We start from the raw sequence: 16,448 nt of genomic DNA on the forward strand, positions 1-16,448 counted from the left end.
GAAGGAAGGAAGGAAGGAAGGAAGGAAGGAAGGAAGGAAGGAAGGAAATACATTCAAACAAACAGTTCAAAATGCAAAAGTTACATACATAAGGATGTGTCATGAAACATCCCTCTCACACTTCTCCCCAGCCACCCAGTTCTCCCTCCTAGAGGCAACATGTGAAATCCTTCTCAAGCTACACTATTCTTGAAGGTGTGGGCTTTAGGCAAAAGCGTTCATTCAGTAACCCCAGAAACTCGTTCTGTTTTTCCATAGGATTCTCTTTGGACAGCGTCCATACTGGTGGGTTTTGGACACCAACTACTATGGCAACACTTCTGTGCCCCTGATAAAGCAGTTCCCTGTCACCTGTGAGACTGGACCAGGTAAGCGTCCCAGCCCCTGTAGAGACAGAAGCTGGGTGGACCTCGTTCATCTGTTATGGATGAAACTGACCTTGAGGGGACATGAGGAAAGCCATTCCTTTGTACTTTTGTCATGCTCTTCAGTTGGCACAGATTAATTCACTTCAGCAATGCTTTCCTGAATAGCACAGTAGTATTGGAAATCTGCCTGTTACAGAACCTGGGTGGAGTCCAGAGAGGTACGGGCACCCACGGGCAAAAGTTCATGAGAGTCACTGCCCTGCAGCGCTGTGTCCTGAGAAAGGAGGGGGCAAAAGCCTGAGCTCCTGTGGGTCCTTCCCAATGGCCCGGCCCACTGGATGTGCCCTCCTGAGCTGACTGTCCAATCCATTGCTGTGCCTACATTTTATTAGTTACAGCCAGATGGGTACTGTCAAATCAAATGATAGATTTCATTTTCAGTATGTAATAGGAAGCCCCCTCCATCGCCCTAAAGTCTCAGCTGCCCTCTGAGACTAGTACCCTCTAAGGTACTAGCATCCCTTCCTCAGAGACCCTTTCCTGACCCCAAAATTAGGGAAGGTCCCTTAGTTATTCGCTCTCACAGACCATTCATTCACCTCAGAGCATTCACTCATTCAGCTGTTACTTACCAAGCACCTACTGGGAGCTCTACACTGTTCTATGTGCTAGGGATACCTCACAGACACAAAGATCCCTGCTGCCCTTGTGGAGCTGAAATCTCAATAGAGGAGGTGAAATACACAAAAATTATAATAATAAGTAAACTAGGCCAGGCGTGGTGGTTCATGCCTGTAATCCCAGCACTTTTGGAGGCCAAGGTGGATAGATCACCTGAGGTCGGGAGTTCAAGACCAGCCTGGCCAACATTGTAAAATCCTGTCTCTACTAAAAATGCAAAAATTGGTCGGGCGTGATGGCACATACCTGTAGCCTCAGGCTGAGGCAGGAGAATTGCTTGAACCTGGGAGGCAGAGGTTGCAGTGAACCAAGATCGGGCCACTGCCCTCCAGCCTGAGTACAGAAGGAGACTCTCTCCAAAAAAAAGTAAACTATTAATATGTAGGATAGGCCAGGCATGGTGGCTCACGCCTGTATTCCCAGCACTTTGGGAGGCTGAGGCGGGTGGATCACCTGAGGTGAGGAGTTCAAGACCAGCCTTGCCAACATGGTGAAACCTCGTCACTAATAAAAAAAAAAAATACAAAAACTTAGCCGGGCGTGGTGGCAGGCACCTGTAATCCCAGCTACCCAGGAGGCTGTGGCAGGAGAATCACTTCAACCCGGGAGGCAGAGGTTGCAGTGAGCCAAAATTGTGCCACTGCACTCCAGCCTGGGCAACAGAGAAAGATTCTGTCTCAAAAAAAAAAAAAAAAGTGTAAATGAATTACCCAAGGTATATAATTAGTTAGAGGGAAGAAGAAGGGAGGGAGGAAGGGAGGCAGAAAGGAAGGGAGGAATGGAGGGAGGGAGGAAAGAAAGCCTTTATTTATCTATGGGGTTCCCTGGAAAGCAGGCTGAAATGGAGGTTCACGTGCAGGAGTTGAGATACTCTGAGGAACTATACTTGTAGAAGGGAAGGAACAGGAACAGGGCAGAAGGAGAGGTCCGGTTGTGATTCTGCCTCATCCGACTCCACAGGGAGCTCTGAAGCTGGGGATGGCTCCTCAGAGTTGGCCCCAGTTGGTTCAAGGGAATCAGACCCTGGGGAGGGCGTAACCTTGATCAAGGCGACTCTCTTTAGCCCAGGGCAATGCCCGGAGAAGGCTGAGAAAAGAGAGCCATCTGCCATCACACTCTCAACAGCTACGAAATAAGTCCTGCAGTTCAGGAGGGAGGTCTGGGCGGCACATCTCAGGACCTTCTGTCTCTCAGGGTAGAGGAATTAAGAATGGATGGGAACCAGACTGGCCATCGTGGCTCACACCTATAATCCCAACACTTTGGGAGGCCAAGGGTGGGAGGATTGCTTGAGCCCAGGTGTTCAAAACCAGCCTGGGCAAAAACAAACAAACAAAACACATTTTAAAAAGTTGCTGGGTGTGGTGGTGTGCACCTGTGGTCCCAACTACTCAAGGGGCTGAGGCGGAGGATTGCTTGAGTCCAGGAGGTCAAGGCTGCAGTGAGCTATGATCATGACACTGCACTGCAGCCTAGGAGACAGAGCAAGACCCCATCTCTAAAAAACAAACAAACAAACAAAAAACGGAACCGGTTGCAGGCAGGGTTAGATAGCGTGGTCAGAGTAGGACTCACTGAGAATGTGAGATCTCAGTCAAGTTTTAAAGGATGTGAGGGAGTAAGTTTCTGGCAGAAGAGCTATGAAGGGCTGTCTGGCCAGAGGATCGCCATGCAAAAGCCCTGAGGTGGGAAAGTACTTGGCGTGTTTAAAGGAAAACAATGAGGCCAGTGTAGCCAGCAGAGTGTGCAAGGTGAGAAGGAACAGAAGATGTGGAGGGCAGATCAGTTTGTAATTGTACGCCCAGTATACTGATTCTTTGTGTAATCTCCAGACTGCATTTAACTGCAAGAGCAGGGACCCTCTCTGATTTTGCTCACCATTGTATTCCCAGAGCCTTGCACAATGCTTGGTGCATAGTAGATGGAAATTTGTTAAATAAATGACTTACGGATAACGAATAGATGGGAAGATGGGTGGATGGATGGGGGGTAAACAGATGTATGAATGGGTAGACGGGTGGATAGGGGGATGGCTGGGTAGATGATGCACTGTCTCCCAGATGAGGACTTTTTCACCTGTACTCATTCTCTTTCCTGCCCTTTAGGGAGCCCCTCTGGCCATGCCATGGGTACAGCAGGTGTATACTACGTGATGGTCACATCTACTCTTTCCATCTTTCGGGGAAAGAAAAAGCCAACCTACAGATTTCGGTAAGAACTCACCACTGGGGTGTAGGTGGTGGAGGGCAGGAGGCGGCTCTCTCTGTAGCTGACATACCACGTGCTCTTCCTCACATACCCCTAGCCCGCTCCCACACCTGGGCAGGCACTGATTAAAATTGTGGCAGTTTGGATAAGGGTGAAACTCAGAGTGAAACTCAGAGTCACGGAATGTTTGGGCTGAAAGGGATCCAGTAGTGCAATCCCTTCTTTTACAGATAAGGAAACAAGGCCCAACACCATGAAGGGACTTATAAAAATCAGGTAGTGAGGCAGCAGCAGGGCTTAAATAAAAACCCATGTCTGTACCAACCACAGAGTCGTCCACTCAGGTTAAAATAACCAGAGAAACAGAAGATATTCCTATTACAGAGAATTCCGGGTGTGCAGCCACAGTGCAAATCCTTTTTATTTTTGAAACGTGGTCTCATCTGTCATCCAGGCTGAAGTGCAGTGACATGGTAACGGCTCGCTGCAACCTCTACCTCCCAGGCTCAAGCGATCCTCCCACCTCAGCCGTCTGAGTAGCTGGGACCACAGGCCGTACACCACACCCAGCTAATTTCTCCTATCTTTGTGTAGAGACAGGGTTCTGCAATGTTGCCCAGGCTCAGGCTGGTCTTGATCTCAAGCAATTGGCTTGCCTCAGCCTCCTAAAATATTGGGATTACAGGCGTGAGCCATGGTGCCAGCCCATGCAAATCCTTAATTATCAAATAGATAAAATAGGGAGGTTAAAATTCATATACACAAGGGTTCACCACTTGCCACAGGCATCTTTTTTTTTTTTTTTTTGAGACGGAGTCTCGCTCTGTCGCCTAGGCTGGAGTACAATGGCACCATCTCGCCTCACTGCAACTTCCGCTTCCTGGGTTCAAGCGATTCTTCTGCCTCAGCCTCTCGAGTAGCTGAGACTACAGGCTCGCGCCACCACACCCGGCTCATTTTTGTATTTTTAGTAGAGATGGGGTTTCACTATATTGACCAGGCTGGTCTCGAACTCCTGACCTAGTGATCCGCCCACCTCAGCCTCCCAAAGTGCTGGGATTACAGGCGTGAGCCACCGTGCCCGGCCTGTTTTTTATTATTATTATTATTATTATTATTATTATTATTATTTTTGAGATGGAGTTTCACTCTTGTTGCCCAGGCTAGAGTGCAATGGTGCGATCTCGGTTCACTGCAACCTCCACCTCCTGGGTTCAAGCAATTCTCCTGCCTCAGCCTCTCAAGTAGCTGGGGTTATAGGCATGCACCACCACCACACCCGGCTAATTTTGTAATTTTTTTTTTTCTTTTTAGTAGAGACGGGGTTTCACCTGTTGATCAGGCTGGTCTCAAACTCCTGACCTCAAGTGATCCACCCACCTTGGCCTCCCAAAGTGCTGGGATTACAAGCGTGAGCCACCGTGCCTGGTCAATTTTGATTTTTTTTAAAGATACAGGGGTCTTGCTATGTTGCCTAAACTGGTCTTGAACTCCTGGCCTCAAGTGATCCTCTCACCTCGGCCTCCCAAAGTATTGGGATTACAGGTAAGAGCCACTGCACCCAGCCCCCAACAGGTATCTTTGGGCTTTTGAGTACCGGCTTTAATTTACAAAAATTCCACTGAGAGCACCTAAGTTTGCCAGGCTCCAACATTCCTGCAGGGGCTGTTTTCTTTTCTGAAGGATCTGCACCTGTGTTCTGTTATGGTTGCCTCTTCCATTGCAGGTGCTTGAATGTCATTTTGTGGTTGGGATTCTGGGCTGTGCAGCTGAACGTCTGTCTGTCACGAATCTACCTTGCTGCTCATTTTCCTCATCAAGTTGTTGCCGGAGTCCTGTCAGGTACGGGCTGATCTGACTCCCTTCCTCCTCCCCCCAACCCCATTCCATTTCTCCCCCTAATCAGGACAAAATCCCAGCATTCCAGCCACATCCTGTGTGTAATCGGTACTGTGAGCATTTCTGTGGGTTCAAAGTCAAGAATGAGCAAGTTGAAATGTTTAATTTCTGTACGAGTGCCCAGATCTATAGAATGAATTGTGTAGAAGTTACCATGCATCAAATTAACTAACCAAATTGAATTAGCTTGAAATCTTGGAGCTTTTTACAATCTTTATTTCTTACTGATCTTCAACAGGCCCTAATTTACTTTTCAGGGAATCTGCCAAATTTAACAAATTAGCACGGTGTCCTAGGAAAGCTCTTTATTTAAATACATTCATTTGCAAACCTAATAGATAACTGCAGTTGATCTCTTTTATAGGTTCAGAGTTTTGAATATCTGTGTTTTCTTAGATCCAGTTAACAAGGGTAAGACAAGATTTAGGTGCAACATAAGAAAGATTTTGTGGGAGGCACTAGAATATAAGACCTTAACAAAACTGTGGAATTTCTCCCCTGGAGATTTGTAAGAACAGAACACAGCAGCATTCAAAGAAGAATGTTGAGAACAAGGGACATGATGGTTTCATGGTAATCACAAAAGTAACACAGCATTTAGTAGTGGGGTCCATGTTTGAGGAAGAACCTGGAAGCCATATCACATGAAAAACCTGGGAATGTTTAGGTTAGAGAGAATAGAATAATTGTGTCCAAATGTGTGACAGAGGGACTAGATTCATCACTTACTAACTCCTGCAGAAAGAACTGAGAAAACAGACAGTATTAGAGAGGGACCAGTTGCACACAGACAAGGAAGAACTATTCAGCAATCAATTCCATTCAAAGATAAAATGGACTGTTCTAGTGGGGGCGAGCTCCCTACCTCTAAGGGTATTCAAGTAGAGATAGGAGGACCTCCTGGTAGGAAATTTGCGTATGGGGGGAGAATGTACGTGATATGGCACCTCCATCTGAAAGAGTCTATGTTGAGGGCAGACTGGAGTCACACATGGGAATAAGCCGGGCGACCCTGCAATCTGCCGTCTGTGATTTAATTCCACAGTCACAGAACGGAGGGCATGTCACCTACTGCTCCAAACCCACCTCTAGCAAAGGTCCCAGATCCTTCCTACCTCTCACAGTAATTCTTTCTTCCACCCAGGCATTGCTGTTGCAGAAACTTTCAGCCACATCCACAGCATCTATAATGCCAGTCTCAAGAAATATTTTCTCATTACCTTCTTCCTGTTCAGCTTCGCCATCGGATTTTATCTGCTGCTCAAGGGACTGGGTGTAGACCTCCTATGGACTCTGGAGAAAGCCCAGAGGTGGTGCGAGCGGCCAGAATGGGTCCACATTGACACCACGCCCTTTGCCAGCCTCCTCAAGAACCTGGGCACCCTCTTTGGCCTGGGGCTGGCTCTCAACTCCAGCATGTACAGGGAAAGCTGCAAGGGGAAACTCGGCAAGTGGCTCCCATTCCGCCTCAGCTCTATTGTAGCCTCCCTCGTCCTCCTGCACCTCTTTGACTCCTTGAAACCCCCGTCCCAAGTCGAGCTGGTCTTCTACGTCTTGTCCTTCTGCAAGAGTGCGGTAGTGCCCCTGGCATCCGTCAGTGTCATCCCCTACTGCCTCGCCCAGGTCCTGGGCCAGCCACACAAGAAGTCGTTGTAAGGGATGTGAAGTCTTCAGTATTTCAAATCAACAACTGTGCCAGGGATTGAGGGGGACTAGTATTTGAAGCAATGGGTGCTGGTACGTGGAGCAAGTGACATGCCATCCATTCTGCCATTGTGGAATTAAATCACAGACGGCAGATTGGAGGGTGGCTTATTCCCATGTGTGACTCCAGCCTGCCCTCAGCATAGACTCTCTCAGATGGAGGTGCCATATCACATACACCCTCCCACCATAAGCAAGTTTCCTGCCAGGAGGTCCTCCTCTCTCTACTTGAATACTCTCACAGGTAGGGAGCTCACTCCCACTGGAGCAGCCCATTTTATCTTTGAATGGTCTTCTGCCAGCCCATTTAGAGGCCGGAGGTGCTGTCAGCTCAGGTGGTCCTCTTTTACAATCCTAATCATATTGGGTGACGTCTTTGAAAAGCTAATGAAAAGCTATTGAGAAAGACCTGATGCTAGAAGTTGGGTTGTTCTGGATTTTCCCCTGAAGACTTACTTGTTCTTCTGTCAGATATACAAAAGTAAGACTTCCAGGTAGGGTCAGATCACAAGCCCAGGCTGGAGATCCTAACTGAGAATTTTCTTTTTTTTGTTTTTTTTTTCTGAGACGGAGTCTCGCTCGGTCGCCCAGGCTGGAGCGCAGTGGCCGGATCTCAGCTCACTGCAAGCTCCGCCTCCCGGGTTCACACCATTCTCCTGCCTCAGCCTCCCGAGTAGCTGGGACTACAGGCGCCCACCACCTCGCCCGGCTAGTTTTTTGTATTTTTTAATAGAGACGAGGTTTCACTGTGTTAGCCAGGATGGTCTCGATCTCCTGACCTCGTGATCCGCCTGTCTTGGCCTCCCAAAGTGCTGGGATTACAGGCTTGAGCCACCGCGCCCAGCCCCTAACTGAGAATTTTCTACCTGTGTTCATCCTTACCAAGAAAAGGAGAAAGGAGCTCTGAATCTGATAAGAAAAAACGGCTACATAAGGAGGAATTTTTAGTATGTAGCATATCATGCAAGTGCTATGCCAAGCCATGTCTAAATGGCTTTAATTATATAATAATGCACTCTCAGTAATGGGGGACCAGCGTGAGTATAATTAATAGGTGGTTAGTGGGGTAATTCTGTTTCTAGTATTTTTTTACTGTACAAATACACGGTCTTTGTATTTCCTTGGATTTCTGAATGGCTGCAGTGACCAGATATTGCACTAGGTCCGAACATTCAGGTATAGCTGACATCTCCTCTATCGCATTACATCATCCTCCTTAAAACCCCCAGCTCTGCTTTTTCCAGATTTTTCCACTGGCTCCACATCCACCCCACTGGATCTTCAGATGGCTAGAGGGCAATTCTGGTGGTGCTTTTGTATGTTTCAATTAGGCTCTGAAATCTTGGGCAGAATGACAAGGGTAGGGCCAGGATTTCTCTCTCAGAGGTCACTCCAGTGTTTCTTTTGATTCCCAGAGGGTAAATATGACTCCTTTCTCTATCCCAAGCCAACCAAGAGCACATTCTTAAAGGAAAAGTCAACACCTTCTCTATTTTTTTTTTTTTTTGAGACAGGGTCTCACTACGTTGCCCAGGCTGCTCTTGAATTCCTGGGCTCAAGCAATCCTCCCACCATACCACAGCCTCATAGCTGGGACTACAGGTGTAAGCCACTATGTCCAGCTAGCCATCCTTGCCCGTTTTTCTTTTCTTTTCTTTTTTTTTTTTGAGACGGACTCTCACTCTGTCACCCGGGCTGGAGTGCAGTGGCACGATGCTGGCTCACTGCAACCTCTTCCTCCTGGTTCAAGCAATTCTCATGTCTCAGCCTCCTCAGTAGCTAGGACCACCATGCCAGGCTAATTTTTATATTTTCAGAAGAGATGGGATTTCATCATGTTGGCCAGGCTGGTCTCAAACTCCTGACCTCAAGTGATCCATCTGCCTCGGCCTCCCAAGGTGCTATGATTACAGGCATGAGCCACTGCGCCCGGCCCTCCTTGCCTGTTTTTCTTTCTTTTTTTTTTTTTTGTTGAGACGGAGTCTCGCTCTGTTGCCCAGGCTGGAGTGCAGTGGCTGGATCTCAGCTCACTGCAAGCTCCGCCTCCCGGGTTTACGCCATTCTCCTGCCTCAGCCTCCTAAGTAGCTGGGACTACAGGTGCCCGCCACCTCGCCCGGCTAGTTTTTTTTTTTTTTTTTGTATTTTTTTTAGTAGAGACGGGGTTTCACTGTGTTAGCCAGGATGGTCTCGATCTCCTGACCTCGTGATCCGCTCGTCTCGGCCTCCCAAAGTGCTGGGATTACAGGCTTGAGCCACCGCGCCTGGCCGCCTGTTTTTCAGTCTCAGCTGATTTGCAGAGTATTTCTTCCCCACACCACCCCCCACCAAAAAAAAAAGCTGAAGCCTATTTATTTGAAAGTCCTTGTTTTTGCTACTAATTATATAGTATACAATACATTATCATTCAAAACAACCATCCTGCTCATAACATCTTTGAAAAGAAAAATATATATGTGCAGTATTTTATTAAAGCAACATTTTATTTAAGAATGAAGTCTTGTTAATTACTATATTTTAGATGCAATCTGATCTGAAGTTTCTAATTCTGGCCCAACTAAATTTCTAGCTCTGTTTCCCTAAACGAATAATTTAGTTTCTCTGTGCCTGCATTTTCCTTTTGGAGAAGAAAAGTGCTCTATCTTGAGTTGACCAAGAGTCCCATTAGGGATAGGGAGACTTATAAAGCATCCACAGGGGCAAAGGCAGAGTCGAGCACATAAACGGAGGCCCAAAATCAGCAAAGAACCAGAAAGATTCAGAGTTGGCCAAGACTGAACATTGGCTACCAGACCACAAGTCAGCATGAGTTGCTCTATGGCATCAAATTGCAACTTGAGAGTAGATGGGCAGGGTCACTATCAAACTAAGCAATCAGAGCACACAAGTTGCAGTAACACAACAAGACTAAGCCAGCTCTGGCATCCAGTAACTTAGTGTCAGCAAGATTTTGGGTTATAGTTCAAGAAAGTCTAAACAGAGCCAGTCACACCACCAAGGAATGCTCAAGGGAGCTATTGCAGGTTTCTCTGCTAAGATATTTATTTCATCCTGGGTGCAGGGTTCCACCTCCAAAGGCCTCAAATCATCACCGTATCCCTGGATTTCCTGAGGGCGAGATCTGCTATTTCACATCAGAACTCTGGAGTCTGTATATTCAGGGAACATTGCATTCTCCTACTGAATTTGGGCTCTTAGAGGGCACTGTGGGAACTAGGCCCCTCACAGAATCAAATGGTCCCATCCAGGGAGAAAGAAATAGTCTTTCTTGTTTTTTTAATAGAGATGGGGGTCTCACTATGTTGCCCAGGCTGGTCTTGAACTCCTGGGTTCAAGTGATCCTCCTGCCTCAGCCTCCCAAAGTGCTGGGATTACAGCGTGAGCCACTGCACTTGGCCAGAAATGGTTTTGATCTGTCTGAACTGAACCCTACTGCTTAGGCACAGCCCTATCCTTGATAATCTATTTGCTCCCAAGGACCAAGTCCAAGATCCTTATAAGAGAGGTCTGCCAGAAAGTAAATACTGCCCCCACTCCCTGAAGTTTATGAGGTTGATAAGGAAACATAACAGATAAAGTTTACTGAGTGCTAACTTTATGCCAGACTCTGTTCTATGTACTTTGTTTATACAATTAACTCACTTGGTTCTCCCAGCATCTCTGTGATTTGGCTACTGTCATTTATCCTCATATTACAAATAGGTCTGGAGGGGTTAGACATCTTGTCCAGAATGGTGGAAGTGGGTTAAGGATCAGGCAGTCTGGGCTGGGCATGGTGGCTCACACCTGTAATCCCAGCACTTTGGGAGGCTGAGGTGGCAGGTCGCCTGAGCTCAGGAGTTCGAGACCAGTCTGGGCAACATGGTGAGACCCCCCTCTCTACCAAAAACACAAAACATTAGCCAAGCGTGGTGATGCATGCCTGTGGTCCCAACTACTCAGATGGCTGAGGTGGGAGGATCCCTTGAGCTCAGGAGGCAGAGGTTGTAGTGAGCCGAGATTATGCCACTGCACTCCAGCCTGGGTGACAGAGTGAGACCCTGTCTCAGAAAAAAAAAAGAAGCAGGCAGTCTGGGCTGGGCACTGTGGCTCAAGCCTGTAATCCCAGATACAAAATAATCATTTTGTAATATAGCCAGCTTATTTTATTTAATTAATTAATTTATTTATTTATTTATTTTGAGATGGAGTCTCGCTCTGTCGCCCAGGCTGGAGTGCAGTGGCACGATCTCGGCTCACTGCAAGCTCTGCCTCCCGGGTTCACGCCATTCTCCTGCCTCAGCCTCCAGAGTAGCTGGGACTACAGGCGCCTACCACCATGCCCGGCTAGTTTTTTGTATTTTTAGTAGAGACGGGTTTCACCGTGTTAGCCAGGATGGTCTCGACCTCCTGACCTCGTGATCCGCCCCTCTCAGCCTCCCAAAGTGCTGGAAATACAGGCGTGAGCCACCACGCCCGGCCTATAGCCGGCTTATTAGACAGAACAATTTGATCACTCATCTGTTCCCCAAGTTATAGATTTATGTCCACTTTAGAAATGGTTTGTGAGGCAAGTTTAAGTGACCGATGACAGTTTTAAAGCAAGGTCCATGTCATGTTATGGCATAATTTGGTAGAATGTTCTAGTGGTGTTATCAGTTTTCAGGTGGTAGGCTTGAGGATGATACACACACACACACACACACACACACACACACACACACACACACAATGCAATTCTATTAATGCCCAAGGAAAATAGACCCATTAAGGAAGTCCAACTTCTGCTGCCTGGACCAGTGCTGCCACAGCACACACAGACCAAAAGCTTAGGTTTTTGTGGTTCTGGAGTCCATTCCTATTCCTTTTCTATTCTATTCTAGATGGAGTCTTATTCTATTCCAGATGGAGTCTCACTCTGTCACCCAGGTGGGGGCACAAAGGCACAATCTCAACTCACTGCAACCTCTAACTCCTGGGGCTCAAACGATCCTCCAGCCTCAGTCTCCCGAATAGCTGGGACTACAGATGCGTACCACTGTGCCTGGCTAATTTTTTTATTTTTTTAGAAACGGGGTCTCAAGCATCCTCCTGCCTTAGCCTCCCAAAGTGCTGGGATAACAGGCATGAGCCACTGCACCCAGCCATGTTTTTTATTTTTAACAAAATTGTAACGCCTTTAAAAAACACCTTAAAAAAATGTATAACAAGGCCAGGCACAGTGGCTCATGCCTGTAATCCCAGCACTTTGGGAGGCCAAGGCAGGGGGATCACCTGAGGTCAGGAGTTCGAGACCAGCCTGGCCAACATGGTGAAACCCCGTCTCTACTAAAAATACAAAAAATTAGCCAGGCGTGGTGACACATGCCTGTAATCCCAGCTACTCAGGAGGCTGAGGCAGGAGAATTGCTTGAACCTGGGAGGCAGAGGTTGTGGTGAGCCCAGATCGCACCATTGCACTCCAACCTGGGCAACAAGAGTGAAACTCCATCTCAAAAAAAAAAAAAAAAAATTGTATGACAGCTTCAGATATAATTCACAATAACATACAATTCACTCATTTAAAGTGTACAATTCAGTGGTTTTCATTCTACTCCAACCCACTCAAGCCTAGGCAACCACTAATCTACTTTCTGTCTCATAGAGTTGCCTATTTGGGGCATTTCATACAAATAGACTCCTATAATATGTGGCCTTTTGTGTCTGGCCTCTTTCACTTAGCATGATGTTTTCAAGGTTTATCTGTGTTGTAACATGTATTGGTACTCCATTTCTTTATACGGACAAGTAATACTCCATTGTATGAATATATCACATTGTATGAATATACCATATTTATCTGTTTATCAGGCCAGGCATGGTGGCTCACATCTGTAATCTCAGCACTTTGGGAGGCTGAGGCAGGAGGCTTACTTGAGCCTAGGAGTTCAAAACCAGCCTGGGCAACACAGGGAGATCTGTGTCTACAAATACTAAAAGATTAGCTGGGCATGGTGGCACAAGCCTGTCGTCTCAGCTACTCAGGAGGCTGAGGTGGAACGATGGCTTGAGGTGGAGATGGAGGCTGCAGTAAGCCACTGCACTCCAACCTAGGCAACAGAGCAAAAGCCTGTCTCCAAATAATGATTACATGAATGAATGAATGAATGATAAATAAATATTTGTTAATCAGTTGACGGGTAACTGGCTTGTTTCCACTGTTTGGCGACCACAGGCACGCACCACCACATCTGGTTGTTTGTGTTTTTTTTGTAGAGACAAGGTCTCACTATGTTGCCCAGGCTGGTCTCCAACTCCTGGGCTCAAGCCATCCTCTTGCCTTAGCCTCCCAAAATGCAGGGATTACAGGTGTGAGCCACCTCACCCAGCCAGGTGGTCAGATTTTATGTGAAGAACTTTCAGTGCACGCCTCCATTTGCATTGCCAATGTCTTTGTTTGTCCAACAGGCGTTCCAGGAACATTTCATTTGCAGACATGTCTGCATATCTGAAATTCCAGCTGTAATTAATTGACTCATTGTTTGCAACCTGTCAAAATTTGCTGATTTGTTTTCTGAAAATCATGACTTTAGCTGCTGAATTATTAATATTCATTGACTTCACTCTGCAGTAACTGCTGAACTAGGCTGTAAGGTCTGTTTGTGTGCATAAGATAGGACTATACCATTTGTATGCAAAAGTTTTTCAAGTGTCTTCTTGATAATAGAAAACACTCTGGCTAGATAGCCTTCTGGTTATGTGGTTAAGGAAATAATTGACTAGACGTGGCATGAAGAAGCAGGCAACAAAAATCACTTCCATCGGGGAACCAAGACCTTCGTTAATCAGAGGGAAAACTAGTGATTTTCTAGTCCAGTGATGGACAGTTCGAAGCTCAAAGTCTAATTTCAGGGAGAAAGGTTAAAAAGCTGCATCCAACCGGGCGTGGTGGCTCAAAGCTGTAATCCCAGCACTTTGGAAGGCCGAGGTGGGTGGATCACCTGAGGCCAGGAGTTTGAGACCAGCCTAGCCAACATGGTGAAACCCCGTCTCTACTAAAAATACAAAAAGTAGCCAGGCACGGTGGCACATGCCTATAGTCCCAGCTACAGGGGAAGATGAGGCAGGAGAATCACTTGAACCTGGGAGGTTGCCGTGAGCTGAGACTGCGCCACTGCACTCCAGCCTGGGCAACAGAGTGACACTCTTTTGTTTGTCTCAAAAACAAACAAACAATCAAATAAAATACAAAGCTGCATCTGGACTGGGCGTAGTGGCTCATACCTGTAATCCTAGGACTTTGGAAAGAGGCCCAGGCAGGAGGATTCCTTGAAGCCAGGAGTTCAAGACCAGGAGTGCAACGTGACAAGACCCTATCTCTACAAAATTTTTTTTTTTTTTAATAAAAATTAGGCCGGATGCAGTGGCTCATGCCTGTAATTCCAGCACTTTGGGAGGCCGAGGCAGGAGGATCACTTGAGGTCAGGAGTTCGAGACCATCCTGGCCAACATGGTGAAACCCTGTCTCTACTAAAAATATAAAAATTAGCTGGGCGTGGTGGCGCATACCTGTAGTCCCAGCTACTCAGGAAGCTGAGGCAGAAGAATCTCTCGAACTTGAGATGCGGAGGTTGCAGTGAGCTGAGATCTTGCCACTGCACTCCAACCTGGTGACAGAGTGAGACTGTCTCAAAAAAGAAAAGAAAAAAAAAAATTAGCCGGGCATTATGGTGTGCTCCTGTAGTCCTAGCTACTCGGGAGGCAGAGGTGGGAAGATTGCTTGAGCCTGGGAGGGTGAAGCTGCAGTGAGCCATGATTGTGCCACTGTACTCCAGCCTGGTGACAGAGCAAGACCCTGCCTCTAAAAAGATAAATACAGAAAAATCTGGGCTGCTCTTCTCAATAAAAGAAAGAAGTCTATAAATAGTTTTTATTTGTCCTGAGTTGGCCTTTATTTCAAAAAAGAAAGTTGCTCACTATAAATTCTACTCAAAAATTTTTTTCATTTCATGAATATAGAAATGAAGGCCCAGAGAGGTGAAGTGGTGTGTCTAAGTCACATAATTCACATGTTCACAGGCCTCTTTATTCTCAGCAAAGAGCAGTCTCCTCCCTGCCAGTCTGTTGCGTATGTTTGGGCTGCTGTGTCAATGTGCAGCTGTTGAAACAGAAGTAAAAGACATATGTAAACAGTACAGTCAGATTATTTGAGCCAGACTGAGGCCTTATTAACCAAATTAAAGGCAAAGCTAGAATAATTGTCTTTGAAGTGGCCTTCTCCTAATTATGTTACGGGTTTCTCTCTTCTTTTACTTTCGTAAGTCTCCCCAGGACACAAGGGTAATAACTAACTACAACCAGGATCAGCTGGGTGTGTTTGTGGAGTGTGGGTTTTTTTTAGCAAGAAGCTAGTTTTCCAGCCAGCAAATTTTCAATACTTTCCTTTCTGCCACCTCCTCACTTTCTTCTGCTCTTCTCATTCCATAGTTACTGCCCTCAGAACAGCTCAACTCGGCTTCAACACTAGAATGGCCTCATTCTGCTCCATCACAGAACTGGGGATTCTAATCCTTTATTATTCTGTGCTCCTTTCTCTCTCTCCAGAGGCAAAAAGAATGAAAACTGGGGCTGGGCGCAGTGGTTCACACCTGTAATCTCAACACTTTGGGAGGCTGAGGCGGGTGGATCACTTGAGGTCAGGAATTCGAGACCAGCCTGGCCAACATGGCAAAACCCAGTCTCTACTAAAAATGCAAAAATTAGCCAGGCATGGTAGCACATGCTTGTAATCCCAGCTACTCAAGAGGCTGAGGTAGGAGAATCACTTGAACCTGGGAGGCGCAGGCTGCAATGAGCTGAGATTATACCACTGTATTCTAGCCCAGGAGGCATAGGTTGCAGTAAGCTGAGATTGCACCACGGCACTCCAGCCTGGGTGGCAAAAAAAAAAAAAAGAAAGAAAGAAAGAAAGAAAAGAAAAGAAAAAAGAAATTTGTGGAAAAAAAGGATGAAAGTCAAATTTCTTTCCCTCCATTGTGAACTGTTTTGAGATTCTTGACAGAGGCATGCCACCTTTGAGGGCATGAATGTCATCTTTTCTACTCCATCTTTCATTCTAATCTTCTACCCTGGCTGATTGGCAATGCTGCCGCTGATCCCTGCTTGATCCACCCTGGCCATTAACTCAAATGAGCCTTTTGAGAGATGTAATTTGGCTTAATTGATTTAATAAGCTCGGTGGCAGCTGGGCGCAGTGGCGCACGCCTGTAATCCCAGCACTTTGGGAGGCCGAGGTGGGCAGATCATGAGGTCAAGAGATCGAGACCATCCTGGCTAACACGGTGAAACCCCATCTCTACTAAAAATCGAAAAAATTAACCAGGCATAGTGGCAGGCGCCTGTAGTCCCAGCTACTCGGGAGGCTGAGGCAGGAGAATGGCGTGAACCCAGGAGGTGGAGCTTGCAGTGAGCCGAGATCGTGCCACTGCACTCCAGCCTGGGCGACAGAGCAAGACTCCGTCTCAAAAAAAAAAAAAAAAAAAAGGCGAATGGCATAAGTCTATTTCTTTACTTAGATCTTTAAACTGCCAAGGTCTTTCCTGCCAGTCCATTTGTTCCCTACACAGTGACTG

The 16,448-nt window shown here is 46.7% G+C and overlaps 1 protein-coding gene across 2 annotated transcripts in view; it reads left to right on the top strand.

Annotated features, from left to right (window-relative positions):
* G6PC (glucose-6-phosphatase catalytic subunit) overlaps positions 1-6,812 on the top strand; it is a 9,893-nt gene extending 3,081 nt beyond the window's left edge. The window contains exons 2-5 of one of the 2 annotated variants that reach the window (XM_023203921.2): positions 259-368; positions 3,155-3,260; positions 4,984-5,099; positions 6,301-6,812. In XM_023203921.2, the coding sequence (XP_023059689.1) occupies positions 259-368; positions 3,155-3,260; positions 4,984-5,099; positions 6,301-6,812 (844 nt within the window). Of the gene's footprint in view, positions 1-258; positions 375-3,154; positions 3,261-4,983; positions 5,100-6,300 lie in introns of both variants that reach the window. The other variant, XM_023203922.2, reaches the window with a different exon arrangement.
* The last annotated feature ends 9,636 nt before the right edge of the window (positions 6,813-16,448 follow it).

Source organism: Piliocolobus tephrosceles, chromosome 16, assembly GCF_002776525.5.
Source record: "Piliocolobus tephrosceles isolate RC106 chromosome 16, ASM277652v3, whole genome shotgun sequence".
In the NCBI taxonomy this organism is placed as follows: domain Eukaryota; kingdom Metazoa; phylum Chordata; class Mammalia; order Primates; family Cercopithecidae; genus Piliocolobus; species Piliocolobus tephrosceles.